The sequence below is a fragment of the Zootoca vivipara genome, chromosome 5 (assembly GCF_963506605.1).
Source record: "Zootoca vivipara chromosome 5, rZooViv1.1, whole genome shotgun sequence".
In the NCBI taxonomy this organism is placed as follows: domain Eukaryota; kingdom Metazoa; phylum Chordata; class Lepidosauria; order Squamata; family Lacertidae; genus Zootoca; species Zootoca vivipara.
In genome coordinates this window covers 39,978,485-40,006,331 of record NC_083280.1, presented here as the reverse complement: position 1 = coordinate 40,006,331, position 27,847 = coordinate 39,978,485, and the positions used below count along the sequence as shown (strand labels likewise).

Below are 27,847 nucleotides of genomic sequence, written 5' to 3'. Positions count from 1 at the left end.
AGGCAAGGATAGGTTGTTCAGTGCTTCCTTAACTGAAATTTCATTTCCCCCCCTTCAAAATAAACAAGTAAAAAGTCTCTTTACAGACTGACTGCATTTGAATGATCATCTCTCAACGTGCAAAGAATAATATTGGCCACGCACACAGTCCCTTCACATGAGCCAGCCAACAAACCAGGAAGGAAGTATTCCATTAGCTATGGATCTGATCATTGTATGATGTTTTCAGCTGCCGTACTTCATTGTACACCACCATTAATTGTTTTTCAGTTGGCAGCTTATAAATACTCTTAAAAACATATAAACATTTCCCTATTTCATCCAAACTAGGAAACTGGTAAGTTATAGGGTTTTGGAACAAGCCAGCCTATTAGCCCAAATCCCAAAGACAAGCAGCCACTCTCATCAAATAGAAAGCTCAAAATAGCTCCAGAAGTGGCATATTGATCTAAGTCATTTCACAGGAATTTTACAGAAGATGGTGGCGAGGGAAGTTAAATGGTTGGATCTAGGACATTGCCTATTCATAGACACTCTAGATTGAATAAGGATAGGGAACTGTTGGCCCTCCATATGTCCTTGGACTCCTATCAGCCCTGTGCCCAGTGGTCAGTGAGAATTTATTCATTACTTACATCAATAATCACTTTACACTTAAAAAAGGTCTCAAAGAGATTTACAATATATAAAATACAATAAACCATATTAAACAAAGCACTATATATATATACAGTAGCAATTATATTAAAAAATACAAAATCCCGGATTGAGGCTTGTATCTAAAGTACTACTAAATCACTCGTTGCACAGAACTCCGCCCCCTATTTCTCCCCTGAAGGATGAGACAGAATAAAAGGATTTCAAGTTAGCCTCCAGCAAATTAGAAAAGTTTTATTTGCATAACTAAGCAACAGGGGAAGAAAAATCAAACTTTTGCATGTAAAAAACATTATAAATATTTTAGCTAAAACATGTGATTTTTATCAAATATAATCTGAAGTCTTGCAAATACATTTTTAAAAAATTGTTTAGCAATTTCCCCACGCATTATTAAATATCAGGTGGGCTCCCTTTGTTATTCCACACTCACAGTTTAGTGTCACAGTGTAAAAAGCTAAAAAACAGTGAAAATAAAGTTGAGGATGAAAGATCCAGTTTATGATCAGATGACAAGCTTGGCAAGGAACAGGATGTTTTCCTTTTCTATACATGCAGATATATTTATATATACACATACACACACAAGTCTAAGTTCTGAATATAGTACAAGCTTTCTGAGCAGAGTAACATGCCACTTTCTGCTTTTGGAATCTATTTTCTCTTGCAAGCAGAATTCACTGTTTTATGTAAGTGTTAACTCTACAGAAGCTCTTTCATTTGCACCATTGTTTGCAAGAAGATTAACAATTCCATGGGGTGGAAAGCCATTGTGTCCCCAAAACTGTACTAATCCACTTCACTGAACATCTTATTGATTGATGTTTCCTTGCTTCTTAAAATCCAATGGCTTTAAAAATAAAAAAGGAGAAAGCGAAAAACAGCTATGGACGTACAAAAAGAATGCAATGGAATGTGGGCAGGGAAGGTGGAATCAAACTTAGCAGTTATATTTGTTGTTCAAAAAGTACAGTCATTTGTATACATGGAAAGGGTAAAATTGAATGGTGACTGCTGTATCCCTGAACAGAATCTTTATGAGTTAAAAAATGGCTTGGACCCAGAAAAGCATGAGCAGAGTTCTGCCCACACACAAGGTTTTCCTGCCACCTCTTTCAAGTCATGGTACCCTGAAAAGGGTGTCCCTGCTTGCAGGGGTCAAGGGATGATGGGGGGTATGCCATGTGGGGGCTGCATTGGAGGGGTGGGGTGGCATTGGGGACCAGCTTGTACAAGAATTTGAGGATTGAGTGGAAGACGTGCCTGCTATTCACCCAAGAAGCTCTTTGAATCTCAGCCAATATTTACTAACTGGGTTTCCCTTTACTGGGGAACTGTTGTACCAGAAAGCTGTTGCCTTTTCCCTCCACCCCCAATAGTGAGCACAAAGGCAGAAAAGAATGATACATTAGGAAATGGGGCATTTATTTGCACATGAAAGAATTGTGATCTGCACCTAGAAAAAGGGTCAGCTTGTTTAGAAGCAAGAAATGGTTTTGTAAAATTCAGGAGGAGTCAAAAGGTATACGTACAGAAATGAAGCCCAAGGGAAATTACAGAGCTATGACACAGAGGCATTCAGAAGGACACAAGGAGTGGTGTTTTCTGACCACAGATGCAAATGGTAAGCACTATTATCAGGTGCTTCAACCATCTGCCTCAGGCTAGAGCATTAGGACATTTTGATTCTTCTAAGCAATACCTATTACAGCAATAAAGGGGGTTGCTTGAACCACTCCTGGTTTTGCATTATTCTGAATGCCACTGTGTGTATGCCCCCCCCCCCAGCATCTAGGTAGGAGGCTCAGAAAAAGAAAAGAAAAGGCTTCAATTCAATTTTGTTCCCTCTCCTGGTCCTTCACCTAGTCAAAAGCAAAACTTGTAAGATTGTACAAAGTCCCTCAGGTGGCCGATAGGTTGCCTCAGTTATTGACTGAATGCAGACTTGAGTTCTCGGAAGGCTGCTCTGCGGTGGCGTCTCTCCTCTTCCTCACGTTTTCGCTCATCTTGCTCTGCTTTTATCTCTGCTTCAAACTTACTGGCTGAGGACAAAGCTTGAACCTAGAAATAGAGGAATAAAATTGTAACACAAAGAAAAGATTGATAGATGGGTTTGTATTACATTTGGAGTAGGGGACCTTTGGCTTGTGGGACAATTTTGGCCTAACAGTGGGTCCAATTTGGCCCATGAGGCCATTTCCCCAAATCACACCCACCTGTCAACCAGTGGGTGCCATGGGGTGACAGTTGATGGGGCAAGTTGACCTGCAAGAGGCGGGGGAGATACATAAACATCTGGCTTGCAGGGTCAAAAAGATTCCCACCCCTGCATTCCATCATTAGCAACTTATTTCACTTATCTAAGACAGCTAGCTCTTAGCTGCCCTACAGGTGCTGTGAGATCACCAGTTCTAGCCAGAGTTGTACACAGTCAGCTTACAGTACTGTCAGACACTTAATTTCCCCTGAACTTGATCTGGGAGAAAGGATGGTGTTTTAACCAAAAGCCACAATGGACTCATCCACGCACCCTGTTAATGCTTGCATCTCACAGACTAGTAACAATTTCAGAAGAGGCACGTATGAAAAACTAACTGCTGCAAACCATCTAAGTCCTCAGGCCGTTAAGCACACCTATTTCTCTAGCCTGTGCTACGTAACTAATACCACAGGTTGCACACCCAATAGTTCTAATGTCTGCATCCAGATGACCAGAGTCAGCTATCTTGGTGTCAACCAAGTGCTATTTTAGTTCAGAATATGGTTACATGTCCTGTTTGGTTGTGCTTACCCTGCTTTACTGTAAAATGAGAGGGTATTTTAATTTAGGGAGAAAAATACTATAGAAGAGTTATCAGTAGTGAACTTAATAGATGACAGTTATCATCTTCCCTTGGTCTTGGCCCATGAGACTTTACCATGCAATTGGAATTATCTGCAGAGAGGGGCAGATCAGCCTTTGCCAACCTGATACTTTCCACATGCTTTGGACTACAACTGCCATCAGCCCCAGCCAGCACTGGGCTGATGAGAACTGTAGTCCAAAACACATGGAAAGCACTGGGGTGGGGAAAGCTCCCACCATGCAAAGATTTGGGGGAGGTGTTACAATACCTCAAAAGTAGCCAACAAGATTGACTTGGTTGTTGTTGTTTTTTAATAAAGAAAACTGTGGCTTTTGTTTTCATAGTGAGACACAGGAAACGGAACAAGCATTCATTAGATCTGATTCACCCAGGCTCGGTTCCAGTTGCACAGTCACCCAGTCTGAAACATTTGCACTTTAACACAGCACTCAGGTTTACATTTTAAAAAGGGAAGTTTCCAGGTGCACCACTTTCCCAGTGTGAATAGTTAACTTGTGCTCTAGGTGGTATCATTGAGTTGACATGCAGCTGAACCCTCAATGGACCATACTTCATAGAAAGTGTGATTAAGATTGCAGCCTAAGACTTATGAACCCCTCCATTTCCTGATTCTAAGGTATGTTTTTCCTACCTTTGCTTCAAAGAAGTTCTTGGCTCCTTTTACTCCCTCAAGGGCGACATCTATTTCGGAAAGTTTTGCCAAAGCCAGCAGGCCACTGTCTTCTTCTAGCTCCCCAGCTGCAGCTTTGTGGAAAATGAGTAGGAACTATACAGGGGGGGAAATGGTAATTTAGAAAAAGTAACAGGATGAGCACTTAAACCTAAGCTTTCATGATTGGGAGCTGTAACAGCTTAGGGCAGGAAAATCAGTAATAAAGTGGTGAGCTTATTTAAGGCAAAAACATGTGAGACTCAGGAAATCTATGCCAACATTTTAATTATAACATAAAAGTAGCTATAGGGGATGGATTTGATCAGAGCAACTGAGCTGGGGGACGTTGGTTTAACCATTCTATAAATCCATTTCCCTGATCTGAAGTCTCTTTCTCACCCATGCCAGTGCAAAGTCAATGGGGCAGGAGACCAAAATGGAGAAATGGCATGTCGTCTCCACCCTGCCACCTACTCCACTTTTCTAATAATACCTGGAGCCTTTCATGATTTAGGTAAACACTTAAATATTGGGAGATCTAATAATGGATTTCCTATATCTCTTCTGTTTTGTCCTCAGTATACCTTATTTTATATCAATTACAATTTTACTACTTATGTAGGCCATCTATATATGAATAATCTGAGTCCAAAGAAGAAACCAAAAGGAAGCTAGCTCCACTGCCACTGCTCTGTGCCCACTTGTTTGGTCCTGGAAAATGTAACAACAGCCCTGCTAGATCAGACCAAAGGCCCACAAAGTCCAGCATTCTGTCCTCCCCATGGCCAAAGCAATGCCTATGTGAAGTCCATGAGCACAATATGACAACAGCAATGCTCCCCACTCAATACAGTCAATTGTGTGTGTGTGTGTGTGTGTGTGTGTGTGTGTCTGTCTGTCTGTCTGTCTGTCTGTCTGAGGGTACTTTGACTGAGGCCCTTTCACTTGTCAAACAGCCCTATGACACTTGAAGAAACTAGACTGAACTGGGAAAGCTAGGAGGCACAAGCTTGTGTGTGACTAGTCTGAGAGATGTCTCATGCTGCCACTCTTCCTAATACCTTGCATGGTCTTCATTGTCAATCTCCCCCCCCCCAAATCCACCCCAAGTAACATTTAAAATGGTGAATTTGTGACATAGCACTCATTAGGAAGAACTTCCTGACAGTAAGAGCTGTTCGGCAGTGGAATTTGCTGCCAAGGAGTGTGGTGGAGTCTCCTTCTTTGGAGGTCTTTAAGCAGAGGCTTGACAGCCATCTGTCAGGAATGCTTTGATGGTGTTTCCTGCTTGGCAGGGGGTTGGACTGGATGGCCCTTGTGGTCTCTTCCAACTCTATGATTCTATGATTCTATGATTAGCACCTTATCTACCTGGTCTGCTAATTTCTTTTGGTGAAGTCCACCATGCCCTAGCACTTCTAATCACTCCAGCTTCATTCCTTCTCTGGCACAAGCAACAAATCCTAAAGTCTTGGCTTGTCATTATATCCAAACATGGGGTTGTGGTTGGTTTCCATCTAAAAAAAGGGTGATCACTTTATCATCATGAAAGGGAGGAGCAATCCCAATTTGGACATAATGGCGAGCCAAGATTTCATGGCTCCTTGCCCTACTCAGACCGAGGGGAAGCACCAGAGCCAGAATGAGCAGGCAAGGTGGACTACCATACCGCTCAGTCCCAATACACCACTGCTTACTGCTGTGTGCGAACTGGCCTAGTGGCTCCAAACTAAATAGCACCAAATGCTAATACTGCAATACTCCAACTCTTCTTATATAGTCAAAGGACTCATCTAAGGTCCTAAATAGCATAAAACATCCAAACAGGGAATACCAGTACTATGGTAATTCAGCTTTCAAATTTCTTATGTGTGTGATCAGAGTGGATTTCCATCCTCTGAAAAGCTCACATTCTCTCACTACAGGGCAGCATGCAAGATACCAGAAACTGCATCCAGCTCCTTTCATCAGGAAATTAGGCATCTGGCAGAACCCTTTGTTCCCAAGCTTCCCCCGCATCCCCCCCCCAAGCTCCCAGCTGCTTACTAATTCAGCGTTTTAAAAAAACAAAGTTGAAAAATTCCCAAAGTCCCTCAGGGATGGGAGGGGGAGCATTACGAAACTGCTGGGCTCTTTTCTAGCAACAAATATAGGATGGGTGTGTCCACCCAACTGTTTGGTGCGTTTTGCTGCGCAGTGTGCTTGACAGGTCCTTATACTGAATCACATTCCCAGCCTCAACACATCCCTCAAGAGTGACACTGCCATGACTCACTCCAGAGGCTTAAAACTGGGATAGGATGGAGGGAAGGGCTCTATGACTGAGCTAACACCCCTCCCACTAGATTCCCCTCTGAGAGTAGCATAATTTTGCTTCCGATACTCGGCAAGTGGCTAAAAGCTTTTTCTGCAGCTGGAAAAAAAACTTACGCAGTTACAAAGCTGCCTTTTACATTACATTACATTAGTCCAGGCATCCCCAAACTGCGGCCCTCCAGATGTTTTGGCCTACAACTCCCATGATCCCTAGCTAACAGGACCAGCGGTCGGGGAAGATGGAAATTGTAGTCCAAAACATCTGGAGGACTGAAGTTTAGGGATGCCTGCATTAGTCCATCTACAATGCCACCTACTTTGCCTGGCAGCAGTTCACCAGTCTCTAGCAGAGATCCGTTTAACAGAGACCAGGGAAGGTGCCAACCCTGAATCTCTGAGTCCTGAGTGTATAAACTGGAAGAAGAAGCTGGGTTTTTGTTGTTGTTGTTTGTTTTGTTTTTTTTCCTGTGCCCACCTGAGATCTTGGTGCAGGACCAACAGAAGAGGGTTGTGGTGAGCTCTAATAATTCTATACTGCTTGGCTAGACTTTCTGTCCAGTTTATTGCCAGGTTGGAGGGCTTGTACCTGGTGGTGGGTGAGTAGGTTCAAGTAAGGATTTGATTACAGTGCCACCCACCCAAAGCCTGAAAGTCTCCCTGCCTGAGATGACAGTGGTAGTTATTATGGATTTTCTGCACTTTACGCTACAGAATCACTACTTCCTGTCGAGGGTGGCTCAGGAATATATAAGCTTCCCCATTTGGCCTGTGAAGCTGTTCTCCCTAAACCATGCCAACCTGCCCGACACCTGATTGTCATATGTGATGTCAGGTGCTGGGCAAATCCCAATGTGACTGCAGAGAAACAGGTGAGGGCTGGAAGCCAGCTCTCAAAGGTTCATTTGTTAGAGCAAGGTGCACTCCAACTTCTGTTGTCTATGCTTTGATAACATCTGAAATTAGATTACTGCAACATGTTATATGTAGGGCCGTCTGCAGAATTCGGCAGCCAGGTTCCTCAATGGGGCAAGACGGTTTGAGCATATTACACTGTTCTTGGCTGGACAGCACTGGCTGCAGATTAGTCTGCGGGCCCAATTCAATTCTTTTTTGACCTATAAAGCCTTAAATGGCTCAGGACCGCAGTACCTCAAGGACCACCTCTCTCCATATGAACCGACCCGGACCCTGAAACCATTCCTCTTCAGCCATGCTTTGGGTTGATTAACATACTGTATTCTTTTAAATGTGTTGGTGGGGGAGGGGTGTTACTGGTCTGTCCTTGTTCTTGTTTTTATTATGTACTTTGTTTTTTAATCTTGTATTTTTGTGCTGTGAACCACCCTGAGATCTATAGATGAAGGGTGGCATACAAATTTAATAAGTAAGATCGATAAAAAAATAAATAATAAACTCCGGCATGTCAATTACGTTCACCACCACTGAGCCATGGATCCTCTCAGTTTCAGTGGTGACCTATCAAAGTGATAAAGAAGCAGCTACTATATTGAAAGAAGCCTGGTGTAAGCAGCAGGTTTGCTGGCTTGTCCATTTTGGTGACCTTTGTGAGTTAGAAGCTATCATAGCTGTCAAGTCTCCCATATTCCCCGGGAAACCCCCATTTTCCCAGCCGTTTCCCGCTGGCAGCCTGGATTTAAAAAAACCCCGTAAATCCCCCGGATTCTTACCAGCCCGGGGAGGCTCCTTCTGCGCATGTCTGGAGTCTCTGGACATACGCAGAAGCGATTTCTGGCGCCGCGGCCATTTTGGAAATGGGCAGAGCATGCGTAGAAGTGACTTCTGGTGCTGCTCCGCCCAGTTCCAAAATGGCCGCAGTGCGACTTCTGGCGCTGTGGCAATTTTGGAAATGGGCAGAGCATGCATAGAAGCAACTGCCAGCGCTGCTCTGCCCAGTTCCAAAATGGCTGCAGCGCGACTTCCGGTGCCGCGCCACTGCCGATCCCGGATTTTTCAATCTGGGAGTTGGCACCTGTGGAAGCTATACACAAACAGATTTAAGATTTATTTAAATAACAGGTCCAGCTAACTGGGAGAGCATCCCATTCAAGTCGTATGCACCATTTCCTCAAACACAAGTAAGCACATCACATGCAGAACAGTCTGTTCCAAACAAACTGAAGGTGCAGTTGCAATGTGGCCAATGGAGATCCACCTGGCTTTCAGAATTTCTGACGCTTGCTTGGATCAGTACTATACTAGATATTACTTCCCCCTGTTCCAACAACACCCCCTCACAGAAAAAGCACCCAAATGTCTATTACCAGCAAATGTTCTGAGAGCCAAGACCCACTCTAGTCCAAGGAATGTCGGGTTGGTCCCTGTAAACACGTTGGCATGACCAGCTGTAGCAGAGAGAGCAAATACTCCAGAGTGTTCTGCATTGGGCAGGTTCCTCCATTTGGCTGAGAAAGGAGGGAAATATGCTGTTGTACCAGCTGACACAGCCAGAAAAGGCATGTGGGAATGACTCACTAAACAGCTGGGAACAAGTCATAGGTGCAAGTTGCCAAGTCCAGATCATCTATGCGCAGGGGTAGAAGGGACTATTCTGTGTAAATGGCAAATGATTTGAGCACATTCACATTGTCCACATGTCTTCTGGAGAGATTCTTCACATTGCTACACAAACTTTTGGGGACATAATCCACAAGGCGTGGGTGTGTTCAGGTTTTGCAAAGTCGTATGCCTACTGCATGCTCTTCCGAAAGTAAGCAAAGAAACCCATACATCCAGCGTAGTAGCTAAGCCTCAGAGTAGTGATTTAAAGGATGCTTTAGACCACTGTGTGGATGATGGGGTTGAGTCTATTTCTACACAACACAATTTTTTATGAGTAGGAAAAGGGCAGTTCCACATGTATCATATCTGAATATTGGCCCCATGTTACTAACAGCAGACACTGATACAGAAAAGTTGCCGTTGATGTAAACAGTAGCAGGCATATTGCTTAAATGCAGCAACTTTCTTCACCTTGGGGTCTGGGCTAGAATGGTGTAGAAGCAATTGGTGATATATTGATGGGTTGATGAGTACAAAATTAACTTTATTAAAGCACCCCTTGGGAAAGGTATGGTGGAATAAGTAACCATTACAAAAGCAAACAGCTGCACAAGTTTCAGAGGCATGAAATGAACCTCCCTGGGAAATTCCTTTTCCTGTAGCAGAGGGCACAAGGTGCAGCCAGAATCAATATGGAAATAAATGTGATGCTCAACTGCTGCTGGTGGGCAACAGTAAGAGCCACACAGGCCAAGTAATAGGAAGTAAACAGAGACAAGTTGCTTATTTCTAGGTTGAAACTTCTAGTTGGCTTCAGCCTGAACAAAAATCACATATTCCCCCAGAGAGCAATTTTGCAGCCTTTTATAGGCGTGTTCCTAAGTTGCGATGGATCTGCACAAATCACTTATTTCATCTACTTCCTTAATCTTATTTTTAAAATGCAGAAAAAGCAGTTCTAATTTCCTTGAATGTTGCATGTCTAATGAATCATCTTTTTTTGTGCTGATCTGCAAGTCCATGGTGGGCAAACAAAATGCTCTCTTGCAGAGCAAGTAACTTTGCACTATCCCCTCTTCCTGCTCTTTTAGCTCTCATGGTGCCATCATGATGAGAAATAAAAAGTTTCAAACTTATTTACTGTCAAAAAAAGTTATTGCTCTTCCATTTATTTCCCACTGTAAAAAGCATCACATATATGTCATATACTCCATAGTCTCCAGCGATCTACCTTCATATGGCCTTGCCATATCTTCTACCGCTCAGCTCCTAGCTCTTGTCTCAACACACAACCATTTTGCACCCCAGCAGGGGCTGGTTTCGCCAACCCCTAGGCATGCCTTTAGCTCCATCTATGGTTTAGGCTCCCTGCTTTCTGCCCTACCAGTCACAACAGGCCCCAGCTACCACTGTATCGTGCATATTCATGCACACACACACACACACACACACACACATGAGGAATGACACATCCTTAAGACTGCAGTTCCCTCACCAACGCTGAACCCAAACAAAATCAGACTTAGCCATCCCAATCATAAAACTAGCTGTTGAGTGAAAGTGGCCTTCATGAAGACAAAACAGGCCCCTCGGTCACTTTTATTGCATAGTTTGTAATCTGACGAAAAGAAATAAAAGGAGAATGGTTATGATACCTTTCTCAACTTTTGCTCAGTCACAGGTAGGTAACAGGAGAGGCAGAGTTGGAGAAAGCTGTTCTGCCCTACTTGTCCTCCAGTAAGTCAAGATAATACTTCAAGGACAAAGAATGAATATTCTGAACTTCAAGCCTCAGACTTTCAATCCACATAGCTTGTGTCCTAAGTATGTAGAGGATGTCTCCATATCCAGTCATGCCACAACACCTGAGCCTGAGAAATTGCTACCGTATCTGGTGTTCGACAAGCTGAAGTTTTCTACAGTAGTTAAAGCACAGCTGCTTCAAACAGCATAGGTTTAAAGGAGGAAGTGAGTTGGTGAAGGGGCACATTTGTTGTGATAGCAGAAGTTCCACCTTTTTATTCCCCATTTGGTTTTGCATTACATTTTATTTTCTGCTGACGTTTACCTCACGGAAGCTGAGTTTGCCATCAAAGTCTTCATCCACTTCCTTGATCATGTTCTTCAGGCCCAGATGAGTCTGAGGTGCCCCAAGCTTCTCCATCATCAGCTTCAGTTCCATAAGGTCAATGTAACCATCCTTCCCAGAGTCATACCTAAAAAAAGGAAGGGGGAAATGAGAGACATGAGAGAAAGTCAGAGAGACATAGCTTTGTTGGCTCAAAGGCCTTCAGTTTAAGGAGTGCTCAAAGCTCCCTTGTACATAACGTAGTTCCAGCTAGTCAATGCTGTCTCAAGACATTTTGGTGCCTGGTACAGATCCCCAATAGTGCCCTAAGAATGCTTTTAAAAGTCTCACTGCACTATGCAGGCACAAATTCCTGCCTTCATCTGTTTACCCACTCCATGGTGCTGCCAGAAGGAGATCACTTCACACTGCCACATGGCAGGGCCAGACTTGAAATAAGCTACTTCCAGAGCTCTCAAGTGTGTCATGACAGAGCATTCTACAGAAAAAGAGAAATGGCAAATAAGGATGTAAGTTTAGGATATCCCGAAAATTATCTGGTACAGAAATTTATACCATTGCCCATTTAAAAATAGCTGATACAGTCAAACCTTGGCTCCTGAATGGCTTCGTTTGGTAACGTTTCAGCTCTCGAACGCCGAAAACCCAGAAGTAAATGCTCCAGTTTTTGAACATTTTTCAGAAGCCAAATGTCCAATGTGGCTTCCGCTTGAGTGCAGGAGGCTCCTGCAACCAATCGGAAGCTGCACCTTGGTTGTTGAATGTCTCTCTTCCGAAACGGATTGCGTTCCACAACTGAGGTTTGACTGTACCGGCTTTCCCCAACCTGCTGCCCACCCCCAGATGTTTTAGATTAAAAATGGGAAACAATCGGTTGAAAGTGGAAAACATCTATGTGACTGTAAGGGAAAGATCTGGATTATTTTGAACTCGGAGAGACGATTTGAACTTTAGAAAAAAGACGGCAGTGGACGGTTGCGAGGAACCCCCAATTTCTTGAAGCATGGGAACCCAAAAAAATTTTTTAGATGATTTGGCATAACATTCGGTTTGATTGATATATATGTGTATAATTTGAAATAATGAATGTGATATAATTGGTTTTAATTGGAAAATTAATAAAAATATATTTTTTAAAAAAAGATGTTTTAGATTAAAACATCAGAGATCAGAGATGTAGTCCAAAACATCTGGAAGGGGCACGTTGTGGAATGATGGTTCAAACGGATGAGACACCCGCTCAGTACTATCCAAATGTGCACCTACTTGATGTCTACTAATTTCTACTGTAACTTCTATGTAGGCGGACAAGTGTGCAATCATGGACCACAGAAGACTTGAGACAAAAGTAAGTCAAATATCCACATAGTAAATACGTCTTGACTTTAGAACCTATTTTTTGAAAAGGTACCTAAGAAGTGGGCACTCATTTCTGAAAGGAGTGACTGAGATCCCTTCAACTAAAATAATAATATTGATGGTGAAATGCATTTTCCTTTTATCAACCTATTGAATTATTCCAAAATATGAAGCGCCTTTTAATGGCAAGGGTCCGGCTTCTGATTGCAAAACATGTGCTCAATAGCATGTTCACACACACAAACAGCTGAACTCGATGGCAGTGAAAATAGATGAACTGGAATCTAAAATTGGATAGCACAGTTCCAAGGACAACAAAGGAGCAGTTCATATATATAAATATATATATGGATGGTTCCTTATCATGGGGGGGGTGGGGTGGGATGGGGAGCTGAATAATTACTGAAGCTTCTCTGTTCTGCGTTATCCTCCTAACTCTTTGCCACTCTCGCCAATATCCGGTTGCTGCTTTTAAAAAGAAAAGAAAAGAATCCACAAGGGCAGAAACCCAGTTTTGCAGATGGGAAAGACCAATATAGAAGGAACGAAAAAGGGAGCAAGGAGCAATTAAGATGAAGAGAGAGAGAGAGAGAGAGAGAGAGAGAGAGAGAGAGAGAGAGAGAGAGAGAGAGAGTAGGGGCTGGGAACAGACACTCTCCCCTGCCCAGTATAGAAACCAAAGGGGCTACAGGACTCCCCCTCCTCTGCACTGGGCTGCTTCAGAAGGGACAGAACCTATGGGCCCTCCTCTGCCAGTCCTTAGCAGACTAGTAAAAACAGGCTGATAAATTCCGACAGCTTATTTACAAGGCTGCTGTAAACTGAGGTCATTATAACCGGAAACTCCACAAGCAGGGATAGATACTTGGAGCAGAAAGAATATGTTAAGCCCCATTTCCTCAGCATGACACTCCACCTGTGATGATAGGGGAATTGAAGCAAGGCAGTGCTCATAGAATCATGGAGTTGGAAGGGACTCCAATGGCCATCTAGTCCAACCCCCTGAAATGCAGCAATCTCAGCTAGATCATACGTGACAGGTGGCCATCCAACATCTGCTTAAAAACCTCCAAGGAAGGAGAGTCCACCACCTTCCAAGGAAGAACATTCTACTGCCCATGTTCAAGGCAAGGCTGTAGCAGTCAAGTGAATTATTATAATCTAAGGAGGACTCATGCACTTTCACCTACTTTTTTGTTTCTTACCTGCACTTTGCCATGAGGTCTCAGGGAGGTTTACAATGATTTAATAATACAGTATTGAAATCAGTTAAAACAAACTACAGCCACAATTCCAGCAAAGATGGTGGGCACTGCTATGCTCCGACATAAAGAGAACAGATAGCGTACTAAAATGAAATACATCACAGGGAGTCACAGCCCATGTTAAAAAAGTATTTCCACAAACATAGGCCTACTAAAGGTATTCTGGAACCTCGGAGGCCGCCTTATACAAAACCAAACCATTGGGTCCATCTGGCTCATTATTGTTTCTACGCCAGAAGTGAGGAACCTTTGGCCCTCCAGATGTTGCTGAACTACAACTCCCATCAGCCCCAGCAAGCATAGCCTAGCAGTGGTGGCCAAACTTGGCCCTCCAGCTGTTTTGGGACTACAATTCCCATCATCCCTGACCACTGGTCCTGTTAGCTAGGGATGATGGGAGTTGTAGTCCAAAAACAGCTGGAGGGCCAAGTTTGGCCACCACTGGCCTATGGGCAGAGATGAAGGGAGTTGCAGTTCAGCAACATCTGGAGGGCCAAGGGCTCCCCATACCTGCTCTACACTGACTGGCTGCCACTTTCCAGGATTTCAGATGGGAGTCTCTCCCAGCACTACCCAAAGTTGCCTGGGGATTGAACCTTGGACCTTCTGCATGTAAACAGAGAAAGTACTCTGTCACTGAGCTACAGTCATTCCTCTAGCTCAAAGAAATGTTCTGAGAGCTGCCCCTTTTGAAAAAGAGGGGCTAGGATGCTGGTGCACAAGGAAGGCAACTTTGCAGGAGGAGCAATAGCTCCACAGGGGTTAACTGAGTGTACTCAGGATTCACAGCCACCGAAGCAAGTCTCACGTATCTGTCATTCCAGCACACAGGCAGTACAAAGCAGGGATTGTGAGAAATTGGGTCTTGCCAGCAATGGCAAAGCAATGCACTATCCCGGTAGCACAATAGGAGTTTAGTGCGCCGTGCCAGAGACAGCCTTCAAAGCACAGCCTCCCAAAGTTGTGCCACCTCAAAAAGCAGAGTGGCTATGGAATACTCAATCTGTTCTCAATTCAGCAGGACCTAGGCAGCAGATGAAACAGCTCAGCACAATACAAAAGGAATTAGAGGGAGATAATGTTTCTCCTCCTCCTCCGAGTCCTGAGAGGCAGCACTGAGGCATTTAAATCAGAGGGGGGGGGAATATCGTTCTGTGGGTGTGGAGCAAGAAAGACAAACTTGTTTTTCCAGAGCAGAAAGAGCTCAGCACAAATTCCTGCAGGGAGTGAAGGTTGCATCACATCGCTGGCCTGCAGCATTCCCCACAAAGGGAGAAGTTGTTTTAAGGCCCCACGCTCAGCCATTCCGGAGTGACACGGTACCAGGCATTATTGTGATCGTACCACACCAGTGTTGCATCAACTGCACTAGGTCCCGGTCCATTTCATGCCTCAATTCAAAATGCTGGGTTTGGGGGCTAGCACGCCCATCTTCAAATATGCCTAAATACTAAGCCTTTCATATCCGAGGCCCTTATCTGGGTATCCCTGCCACCCTACCCAACATGTAACAGTTGGCTAATGGGAAAGGACCACTTCTGTGGGGCTGCCTGTTAAAAGAAGGTTCTCCCCAGCAAGGCTTGCCTGCCACTTACATTGTCATTTCAGCATCGGGCAACATCTTTTTAAATTTAATTTAATGCAATGCATTAAATCTCTGCTGGCGATATTATGCTTCTTTTTATAATATGCTTTTAGCATGTTTGTTTAAATTATACCTTCTGATTTTTATTTTTTTTATTTTTGGTAAGCTGCCTGTGAAATTGTTTGAAGGGCAACGGAGGGTAGAAGTTATAATAAACTAATTTGCACCACACTCTTGCATACAGGAAGCTGCATGTATAATTTCAGTCATATAAAGAGGGCAGAGCTTCCCCCAGAGCTTCAGTAAAGCCTCCTATGCTTCAATCAGCACCATGGATGAAATCTACTATACGTTTTGGAAAGTTGTTTTGTCTGTCTCCTATGTATTGAGCACCTCTTAAGATATCGTAACCAAAATTTGCAAGATGGTTCCCAAGCTCAAGGAGCAGCGTTTCCACATAAGTTTGGATACAATTGAACATCATTTTGAATCAAGATGGCAGACTGGACTTTTCAAAAATGGACTTTTCTTAGAATTCCTGAACAACATAAGGCCTCTAGTATGTCATAATGCCCAGAGCACCTTTCCTTTGCCAATGCCATCTTTGCTCACAAAGCATCAAACCAAACGTACATGAAATTGTTAAGAAATATCTAGGATTTTAAGCGCCAGTATTTCCAAAGCCAGCCTCTCTTGAGGGATGTGACTGACAGTGCAACCCTAAATATCTCTCATCAAAAGTACATTCTGAGTTAAATGGGACTTACTCCCAGATAAGTGGACACAGGACTGCAGCCTAAATTTCCTTTCCTAGGGAAAAAGAGAGCCAGAATTAGGGGAGCAAAAACTGCTGGCATCAGTGTAACATTGTAAGGAATGCATGATGCTTATCTGTATAATTTGAGGGATGAAACGAAATTTGAAAAGCAAAATGGAATTTCTTCAGTGCTAATCATGTAAGGTGCCACACCAACAGATTCATGCAGACCAAGCTACAATTTTGTTGCAGAGATAACAATCAATGTGTTAACATTAGGTGAAAAAAGAGGGCTTGACCCAGCTCAACAAGCTCCCAATGATAGAGAGAGAGAAAACGCAGTTAGAAGCCACGTGCCCTTTTTTAATATGTTTGTAAGGAGTGTGTGAGAAGCCCTCCAACCAGGACTGATGAACCCAATGCCTCAAACTGTATGTCCCACACTAAAGAAGGAGGCCAAGGCTTCATTCAAGAGTTACTTGTTTCAGATGTAACAAAGAAGGACATCGAAACAAAATAAAAAAAACCCTTCCAGTAGCACCTTAGAGACCAACTAAGTTTGTTATTGGTATGAGTTTCCGTGTGCATGCACACTTCTTCAAATACCAGATATATAAGAAGACATATAACCAAATTTTGTGAAGCCCCAAAACCAATGAATTCCCCTTCATTTAAGCAACCAAATCCCAAGACACAAGGGAATCAAGATAAGGGGAACAGAACAAAGAAATAATTTAATTTTTATTCCCCCCCCCAAAAAAAGAAGAGTCTAGTTATAAACAGCTGTGTTACAGTATCAAAGGACTTGGCTTCATCAAGTGTTTTCTTCCCTCCCTTATAAAGAGAAAAAGCAATACTCAAAGGAAGTTGCTATTATCTTGGATTTTCAGTGACAGCCCAAACAGTTGCACTTTTTGTTAAAATGACCTTAACACAGCGAGGATAAAAGACAAGTCATTTTTTAAAAAAATGTGGTTATGATTGTAATGCAAAGGACAAAAAAGTTGAGACTATGGGGGTGGGTATATGTCCATGTATTTGCAATTGCTATCAGATGGCACTAGGACTACACAGGCATCCATGCAAGGACTGAACAGGTGGAGGAAGAAATGGAACATTTGCTGTCTCTGCCTCCATTGACGCACCTGCTGTCTCAGTCCTCCATGTGTTCAGCAGAAGTGTGAAAGGGGCTGTATGTATATAGAACTGTACACACATAGGATCCTCTTCCATTGATCCCCAACTGCTCCAGAGTTCCCAAGCATGTGAAGAAACAAATGCACTTAACAGTTGTGTATGCAAACAGCCCATTTCAAGCTACATTGAAGCCTGGAACATGATCCCACTCTAGGAGTTCAGAGAACCAGAGGGAACATTGGCAGAGTCCTAAAATGAGAGTGAAAAATATAGGCTGCCACCTATTCAAGGATATTATTGGCTTCAGAGTATTTGACTGCAGTACTTAGCACATATTACTTTGAGAGTCGAATGGCCTAACCCTAGCATGACAGGAGCAATTAGAGGCATTCCTGCCTCTTGCCACACTGACCACCTCATAAACGAAACTGAGCTAATTAAGCACTGTTGCAGGTATCAGCAAGGCAAGACCTGAAGGCAGACTCACAAGCTCAGTCTTCAGAACTTATTGTAACTACCGGTAGCAGCTTGCCCTGAGCAGAGAACAGTTTGGAGGTGAGCTACAGTACTCTGAAGAGTTTCTCCAAAAGTTTCCAGGAGACTGTGAGGAACAGGACCATAATAGTTTTGGAAGACTTCTCATCGTGAAACAGCAAGCTAATTACAACGCAGACCATGGAAACACCAGAATCTCAAAGAGTAACCTGCTCCACATAAGACAGCTGTGAAGCAGAGACCACTTGAGATTGTACCTGGGTAGTAACTGCTCTACACAGTTAGTGTGCAGCCAACTGTTTTGTGATTCAAGCCAGTTTGCAAAAACAGTATGTCGGGCAAAGGAGGTGCTACGTGGATGCAGTTTTTAACAGCTTTTTTTTAATATAGTGAGCTTTGTGTGATAAAAGCCAAATACAGCCTGCATGAAATAGTGAATATAGCATCAGGCATATTCATTAATTTCATTTCACATTTGTACAGCGCTTGATTGTAATAGAACCTCAAAGCATAGACCATAGAGGCGGGAGTTCGTATCCCACTTGATCAGGGATAGCTGAGTTGGTGAAGCATGACACTCTCAGTTGTGGATTTGAGCCCCGCATTGGGCAAAATATTCTTGTATTGCAGCGGGTTGGACCACATGACCCTTTTGGTCTTGTCAATTCTGTGACTGTGTATGCTTACTGGGTGAGCTTGGGCAAACCAGCCCAGCCTTGTGACAGTAAAATGAGCGGGGGGGGGGGGAGGTCTGATGCCTTGAGCTTCTCAGAAAGGTGGTGCAAAAATGTGGAAAGAAAGAGAAATTACTATAGCACTCGTCAAGAACAAAGTGAAATACCCCAGGCTTCCCAGCCTCACTCCTCCTACCCACCCTCCAAAAGAATTCCCCAGCATATGCCTCCTACATATCAGCAGACATTTGTTCTAGAAATAGACATTTGGTTTAAAAATTCCTGTTGGTTCTTACTGTTGATATAAGCAATGAGAAGGCTGCTGGTCTAAGCAACAGCTACTAATTTTAACCAACAATTAAGGTTGGCTAAACTGTGCTCTCTTGTAATGTTCCAACATCAGCAACTCAGATTTCATTTCATGCGCTCAATGTTGTCAATCTAGAAAATTTAGAAATACCTTTCTTTACTCTCCGTTTGAGGATAGACATTTTTTTGTTTCCAAACATGAAAAAAATATCAGTGGCATTTTCATTTTATATATTATCTTATTTCCTGTATTAACTATTCATTAAGGACCAATTCTTATTATGATTTTATATAGTTCCATCAGCATGGAATGTGCTTTACAGAATACAAGAGCCAAAGCCAAAGTCCAAAGAATTTTTAATCTAGAATGCAACATGGGAAAACAACAAAGGAAGGGAAGGGGAACTGCTCTAAATTAGAGACTCAAGAGCTTACCAAATCTCATTTAAATAATCACCCTTAATACATGGAACACATACCTGTAAATAATACATGAACTTAAACTATGTCAAGCTTCAAGAGCAGCAATATAGTATTCACCAGAAGTATACAAATTTTACACGGGAGAGTCCATTAACAACCAGAGGCATACCTAGAGGCTGGCAAAACCAACTACTGTATCAGATGTATTCCAAATTAGGAATGTCTAATTAGCATAACAAGAAAGAAAGAGTAACACTTAAAAAATTACAAAGGATTTGGATACCCGGGCTGGTATCCAAATACATTTGTGTTTGTTTCAGGTGGGTGTGGGTGTATAAACAGGCAGTATCTTTATTAGGACCAACCAAAACATCAAAAAAGTGAGCAAGCTTTCAGGTTCTTCAGAAAGCTTCATCAAACTAGATATTTTGAAGAATGTCTAGCTTTGTCTTGCCAACCTAGTGCCCTCCAGTTGTTTTTCCAAGTACAACCTATCTAGAGGGCAGCAGGATGGGGAAGGCTGTTCCAGCCTGAGGTAGAGTTCTGGAGAGCTTGAAAGTTTTCTCACTATTTTACGATGTTTTGGTTGGTCCTAATGAAGTTGTTGCCCTGTTGTGGATCTAAAGAAATACTGTCTGCAGTGGGAAAAGTAGGTTAAGATACCATTCCCAATCCCAGCCGAGCCTGCGTTCTACACTAGCAAAAATTGCCCATGAATTCTAGCATCTAGACTGTAATTCCTTTCACAGTGAGGATTTTTGACTATTTTTTCAGGGCTTGCAAAACATCTGGAAGTGCTTGGAGGATCAACTACAACTTCCTTTTCTCCAACAGGCTGACACAGGAGGATGACTGATTGCAATGTCATACCACTGCTCCCTTCCTGGCATGGACTAGTGCTGAAAAGAGTCAGGCTTTGGGTGTGCAGGTCTGGCACATTCCCTATATAATTAAAGAGGAGTGTTTAATCAAAACAGAAAAGTTGGTAGTAGTGGTAGTAGCAGCAACAACAACAGAAAGCCCTGCTCCACTCTTTCATACAATGTGTTCTCTCTCTCTCTCTCTCTGTCTCTCTCTCTCTCTCTCTCTCTGCAATAATTTGACTGAAGGAATGTGCAAATCACACCAGCACTGTACAGAGATTATTTTCAAAGGCTCTCATAATTAAAATATCTCAATGTATCTGCAGCGGAACCATCACTGTACTGTAAACATATCCCTTCTGACTACTGCACATGGCAGTCCATTGGTATCTCTGGTAGAGAAGAATGATGGATGAGGTTTTAAAAAGATGCATTCTGTTAGGGACTCTCACACACACACACCCGGGCAATCATTCTTGCCAGATTAACACAGCAGTAAAGAACTTTATACTACGCAGAGCAGCTGACTGAAAAGGCACAAAGGCAGTGGTCTGGCAGACAGGGAAGGAAGCCACAGCACAAGGGGCTGGATCACAGCCAAAGATAAAATCAAAAGACTAGGTATCTCTTCAAGTATATGCACTAACAAAATTAGGGGGGGGGAGACTCCCATTTCTCAGTCTACACATCACCACCCCCACCCCAAGAGGGTGTATTTGTAGCCTACATGCTAGACAGCAGGGGACTGGTCTGCCTACTGAGTGCAGTAAAATCGTGTAAACACTACACAGATCAGTCAAGTTTTCGCTCCAATATTTACACATCATGCCAGTGCCAGAAAGGCAGGGTGGCTGGGTTTTTTAAATATTGTCTTGGACAGGATATGCCTGCATTGCTCTGATAGGGGCAGTGATTTCTCCCTACTCCTTTAATTTCTTGCCAGTCAAAGAGGATGTACATTTTAAAATCAGAAGAGAGTAATTTTCTTTAACGAGAAGCTTGAAACAAATCAGATCAGGCTGAATGATTTCCACTAACAATTATAGATTAGTGATGCCCACATATAGAAGCCAATAGATTTGAACTTCACTGGAATTCTGGAGGTTCAGGTTCCCAGATTCTGATATTTGAAAGCTGCTTTGCATAATGATACTTCTGTAGGGAAAACACGCAAAATGTAACATAAAGCTTCCCCATGCAAGCACCTGGAGAAGAATAATTACAAAGCCATTTGTATGTTAGCCATTGAATTATTTTCCTAGTAGTATTAAGATTCAACATTGATTCACTCCTGTATATCCATCACTTGTTACTTTTTCATATCATTATTACTTTAAACAAAAACAAGAAACAGATTCATAAAAGTATAGTAGCCATTCTTTACAGATTAATGTGTTTTATTCTTCTAGAAATAAATATTGCTGGTAAGTTGTCAATGCTTCAAGATGTCATCCTTCCTTTGTAGGGGTAGGGAGGTGGCACCCCCTGGCCTAATTCCAAATGGATGGTGGGGGGGGCTAACAGTAGAGCTATAGAAAGTAGGATGCACAACTGACACATGATTCTGACCCCACCCAACATTAATATTAACCATTGTTTAGTATAATATGTGAATAGAGACTTCCTCCTCAGCTATGGTTAAGCAGCCATCACCCTCTAAAAGCTGCAGAATAGCATATAAAGAGGAAAACAACAACAACAACAACAACAACCCACCCTGAAACTGCTCACAAGTCTTGGCTGCTTTTGCTGGAGCTTTTAACTATTCTGTGGTGTAGCAAACCATAGCTGAAGTGGTTGTCTGTCAGACACCTGAACTTTAATTATGGTTTACTAACCATGGTCAACGGTGTCTGTGGTTTAGCATCAAATGCAAGCCAACTTGCCATCATGCAGTGATAGCCACCAGCCTGGACAGCTTTAAAGGGGGTTTAAACAAGTTCATGGAGAAGCCAGGTGTGTCTTTTGCTGCTGCACTACCCTGCAGACCACCTGAATCACCTGGCCAGGCAGGCCAGGCAGGTGAAGATGCTAGGCACCAAAGGTGGTGCCTGGACATCTCCATCCAGTCGCAAAAGGCCGGTTGCCAGTCACAAAATGTGACTGCTGCCCGGCTAATTTCTGACTATCCATTGCTAAGAATCCTGAGTGGCAGAAGGCTATGGACATAGGTACCTGGCTGGCCACTGTGTGAGAACAGAAAGCTAGATTATATGGGTTTTTCGTCTGATCTAGCAAAGTTCTTCTTTATGTTCTTATGATCTGAAATCACTCTTCTGGATGACTAGCAATGTTAGAACTAGAATGTGCTTTATTATGTTGACGTGCAGGGAGCAAAAGGAAATATTCTTCACAGCACACAATTGGCCTTTGGAGCTTATTTAGTATGTGGCAAACGGCCAGCACTAGAGCTGGGTTCAAAAAAGGTCAAAAAGAATGAATGAGAACATTGAATGCTATTAACCAAGATGTTCAGAGCAAAGCATCCCACATTTATTCACTGATTGTTGAAGACAAGTCTGGGGAGTGGGGAACAGCATTTCCAGATATGACCACCTGAGACTAAACTATTTTGTTTGTTACTTCTGCCATCAATCGCTTTCCCTAAACTAACGCATATAGAGTTGGTCACTGGCTTCAGTAGACCACCATGGAGGTTCTGTAAAACTGTTATTAAGTGTTTAAATATATAATAATAATAATAATAATAATAATAATAATAATAATAATAATATGGCTAGGCTTTCCCAGCCACTCTGGGCAGCTTCCAGCAGAATATAAAAACAACATGGACGTCATTAAACAAAAAACAAATGGATGTTGGACTCTGAAGCCAGATAAGTTTTCTAAAGCTAAAATTCCGCTGTGCGCATTTGTCAGGTTTTCCGGCAAAACTGAGGAAAATCCTTTTCCGTAGAATCCCCGTAGAATCCCCACGCTGAATAATAATTGCTTTGTTTTCCTAGGTGTTATTTGATCTGGAAGACACTCATAACTATTCTTTCCCTCCTGGAATTATCCATCATTTCCCCACCCCAAGATGATTTTGTTTAATTAGCCACTGTGCCTTCTACAATTTGAAAAATGGTTTTATTCTAAGGTAAAGGCGACTGTGAACAAAGCTTATCAATACCTAATTAGGGCTGAACAAAGAAAGTTGCATCAGCAGTTGTCTGCACTGGCAGACCTCCCCTGTGTGCTTCAAAGAAGCCTCCTCCCCAGATGCTCACCCCTACAGTCCTCCAGGTCTCCAAAACCCAACCAAACTAGCTCCTGAGCTTTCTGATGGGAAGGTGGGAAGCCACGCTTGTAGTTGCTGTGTTTGTCCCGTTGACATGTGAAGTAGGGGAGAAGTTTCTTAATATTTATATTGAAAACACCCCCCTCCCCCTGCCTTCCTACCCATTCTCAGTTGCTTCAATTGCTTCTCTCGCTCAGCTCTGGCATCAGTCAGGCTGGGGCAAAGACATATAATAAGGAGGTAAGCTGGAGGAAGGGGACAGGTTTACGCCTCCCTCACCTTCACCACACATACCCTTTGAACCTACAAATGAAGATGCCATCCCCAATGTTATACACAACTAGAGCAGATGCATCAACAAACAAATGTGACAGGCACCATCACCTCTAGTTTTAAAAAGCATAATCTCCAAGGATCTGTTGACATAAAACACATTACACGTTCCTATGTTTTTACTAGGGGTTGCTGCCTCTGCTTTGCCGGCCCCCCATTCTCCACACCTGGCCAACCCCTCCCCTCTTTACATCTGACCAAGTCTCCCCGTCACCCCAAGCCCCACCCACTTTTAAAGGAGGTTGGGAGGTGCTTCAGTAAGTGGTTTGGCAAACTTCAATGCAGTCATGTTTAACAGAGTGGGAGACACTTCAGAGAGCAGTTTGGCCTTCCCCATCTCTGTTGAACAGCTCACCTGGGCCATCCACACTACTTGGTTGCTCACTCACCTGCTCTTTTGTCATTCCCCAGGAGTTGTCATAGCCGCCTATTGACAGCCTCAAATTGCAGCAAGACATGTTTATGCATACTGGGGGGAAAGCACAGCCCACTTGTAATATAGTGCCTTTTCACTGAGGGTTGGAGCTGGACTGGAACTCACCTCTAGGCAGGAAAGTCATGTTGGCAGAATGGGAAGACAGTTGTTACCAGCAAGTTGTTACCTGGAAGGTGGAGGCCAAAATCAAGGGGGCATAGCCTGCAAGGTCTATAGCCCATGGGGCTCATATGCATTCAATATTGCACAGGAAAGCTAGATACTACTTTCCGTCTTGCTGCAATGTTCTTATGGGGCGGTGACGTTTCTCTTCTGTACAAGTATTACTGTTACAGAGGTCCTTAAAAATCCTAATGAGGTTCAGAGTGTTGACATGTAACGGAAGTGGAAAACCAGAACTTGGACTGATGAGTGGTCTTAGTTAACACCCAGCTTATTTATATCCCTCCCATTATGGCACTAGTAGCTTTCCTTAGACTGGAAGCACAGCTGCTACCGGTACTATGTTTTAAAGCAGGTGTGGGGAACCATTAGCCTGCCAGATGTTGCTGAACTACAACTCCCTTCATTCCTGGCCATTAGCCACGCTGGCTGGGGCTGATGGGAGTTGTAATTTAGTTACACCTAGGGGCCCAAAAGTTCCCTACACTTGTTTTAAAGTGAAGTAAAATACACAGCATTTGTCTCTGTATTTCCTAACTAGCCCACAGACAGTGCTCGTCTTTTTGCTTCTAGCAATAAAGAATTCTGTTAATTCTGCCCTTGGGCTTTGCATTAAGAACACTGCAGTTGCCCTTCAGTGTACTGGTAAAAATGCAGTTATTTCTTTCTACCTACCAACCACAAGAAGAGGCACGTGGATGTTATTTAAGGGCAGCATGGTCTCAGAAGCACTTTCAGTGCTGGGATAGAATCATGGACTTGCAGAGTTGGAAGGCACCCCGAGGGGTCATCTAGTCCAACCTCCTGCAATTGCTCTGTGCTGTAAGGCTCAGGTGGGTGGTTAGCAGCATTTACAGCAAATAATGAAGGGTGGGCTACAATTTTTGTCATTAATAATGAAATGAAGTATCAAGTAGTTTCTCCTTAATTCTGAGGTTTTATGCAACTCTCTGATGGGGACAATCTATTTCAGCTCCTTGTCTCAAGGGGAGTGGAACAGAAAGTGCTCTTCTTTTTCAGCCTCAACTCAGTTTCACAGGTTACACAATCTCCACTCTCTGGGCTTGGGATATGCTTTATGTCTTCAGATTCCTATCTCAAAGATGTGATCAACTTTGTACTTGGTCCCTAGCTCCACCAACAGCCTCTCCTTAAACAAAACAAAAACCAATCAGGGAGAACCCATAGTCAAGGTCAAGGGATCTTTGTTGCAACACTAAATAATGATGGAGTTGTTATAGCTATACACATCATATTTTATATAATGCACTGTCCTGCCTCCTTACAATGGCTATTTCAGCACCATCATAAATAGCTGTTTGGGGGTCACATTTTCTTCCAGGAGTACAGTGTATGGATAAAAAAACCCTTTATCAACTAGATAAAAGTAGTGCTAACATACTTAGCATAGTAATAAACAAAACCACCACCACCCCTGACAGTTAAAAAAGGCATAGATTGCTTAATTAGCCAAAACTACTAGCAAATTACACTGCCTGAATAGTATTTTTCTAGGAGACAATATTAAACTGCAACCTACAACTTTCAGAGCACGTCACCCAGTACACTTCCACATCCTATGCATGTTTGGAAGTAAGTCCCACTTAGTTCAGTGGGACACGTAATTGCAACACTGACTTAAGGAAGCTATGCTAGCATAGACTTACTAAGAAAAGGCAGCCCCAAAAGTCCCTTTTCAAAGGGTGCTTAAGCAAGACTGGAACAAGTGACAAATAGGCAGATTTCACGACTTAAAAGGAACATGCTAAATATAACTGCAGTTGGCTTTGCAGAGATGGGGAAGGTCAAACTTTTTTGTTGTTGCAGTGTGGCTTTTTGAGCATTGCTACCAAGTATAAACTGCTCCAAAGCTAGACCACAGAAGAAAAACAAACCTTGAGATGACTGATACAAGAGGTGCAGTTCACACAGTGGTCCCAGTTCTGCAAGTTGAAAACTGCAACCTATTTTACAACTTATTTAAAAATAAAATAAAAAGAATACAGATCCTTTTTCACCTTTTCTCCTTCATAAGACTATACAGTACCAGTACTGCAGGAAGAGTAGCAAAGGAAAGAAGTGCAGGCACCTGAATGCTACCAACCTGGGGCGGTACTTGAAAGCTCTACTTTCCAAAATGACCAGGGTAGATGTAGTTCTGCAAGGCTAGTGCAACACCATTCTCAACCTGCTTTGTACAAAATAAGCTAAAACCCAGACTCTGGCTTCTCCATAAAAGAACTGCAATTAAAGAACTCTTAGTTAAGAAACCAAGCTTGACATCCATTCTGCAGAAGCAGTTATTTGTTTTAGGCTGCAATCCTATCTGTGCAGTTAGTTACCTGGGAGTAAACTCCACTGAACAGAATGGGTCTTGCTTCGGAGTAAACATACAGAAGATCATAGTTCTCTTTTCATTTCATACAACCACTAGGAACAGTAGGGGGGCGGCGGAAAAAAATTGCTGCTTCTCACTAGCCAACCACCCACACCTACCCCCAGATCACAAGAGCTTCAAAGCACTTTTTGCGAGGCTACTAAACCAGCAGTCGTGTGAAATAGTACTTGACCGGATTCAGCCCGTGCTTCCAGTGAAGGCTCGGTTGCAGAACGTTTTGCTAGTTAAAGGCCGCAACATTAAGGCTGCCATCATACATACACACACCCACACACTTACTGGAGAGTAAATCCTGAACTAAGTGGGTTGGGTTTTTTCCCCTGTCTAGAAAACATGGATTAGAATCGTGCTTGCATGCAATCCCGATCTCCATCAGCAGAGGAGCTGCCTATTCCGTGGAGCTCAACGGGATTTTCTTTTTTTACACCTCTGGACTAAAGGCGCTGAGAACCGCGCCGCATCGGTGCAACTCCAAGCGCACGTGCAGGCGCCCGGTTCTACTCCGAAGCAGGCGCCTTCTACTCCGTACAGGGACCCGGGCTAAGGAGGAAAGGAGGGCCGGGGGTACGGGGCGGTGCTTACAGTCGGAAGAGCCGCTCCATGTCCTTGATCTGCCGGCGGCTGAACTCCTTGAACTCCGTGTAAGGGTTGAAGATCTGGGCGAAGCGGGGCCGCGCCGCGCCCGCGTTGATGTCCTGCCTGCGACTCAGCTTGGCGCTCAGCTCCGGGTCCGCGGAGGCGTTCACGGGGTTCTGGTCCTCGTCGTCCGGCTCCGCCAGGCTCGCCTCAGACCCCGCGGGCTCGTCCCCGTCCTCGGGAGGAGCCTCCGAAGTGCTGCCGTCCCGCAGCAGCCGGCGCTGCAGCTTCTGGGCCAGCTCGGCCGAGGCCATGTTGCGGGGCGAAGAACGAGCGGCGGCGAGAAGAAAAACCTCCGCGGGACCACTTCGCTCCTGCGCTGAGGAAGAAGTCTGCTGCCGGCCCCGAACTTTATTCTAAGACTTGGGCGAATTGGCGGGGAAGGCGAGTCAGGGCCAGGGGGCGGGGAGGCGGAGGGAGGCCGGGCCGGGACTTAAGGAGGCGCCGGGGAATTGGCGCGCTCGAGGCTCGGCCTCGAGAGGCCCTGCCTTGCAGGGGAGCCGGAGGTGTTCTCCATTAGTTCCTCTTCCCCCGCACCTGTTCGCTCTGACTTAACGTTTCGCCTTTATTTCTTCATGACTGGAAGCCGACTTTCATTATTCCAGAGCGCATACATGCACTTACGCGCAGAGAGAGAGAGAGAGAGAGAGAGAACGGTTATGGGGGGACCCTT

At 43.7% G+C, this 27,847-nt stretch overlaps 1 protein-coding gene across 1 annotated transcript; it reads right to left on the bottom strand.

Annotated features, from left to right (window-relative positions):
* Positions 1 to 865: 865 nt before the first annotated feature.
* On the bottom strand, positions 866 to 27,553 carry EFHD1 (EF-hand domain family member D1). The gene is made up of 4 exons (XM_035133134.2): positions 27,121 to 27,553; positions 11,081 to 11,228; positions 4,156 to 4,290; positions 866 to 2,718 (listed from the first exon to the last, which is right to left on the bottom strand). Exons 1-4 carry the CDS (start codon positions 27,426 to 27,428, stop codon positions 2,584 to 2,586), a joined length of 726 nt encoding a protein of 241 aa, XP_034989025.1. The 5' UTR covers positions 27,429 to 27,553; the 3' UTR covers positions 866 to 2,583.
* Between the last annotated feature and the right edge of the window lie 294 nt (positions 27,554 to 27,847).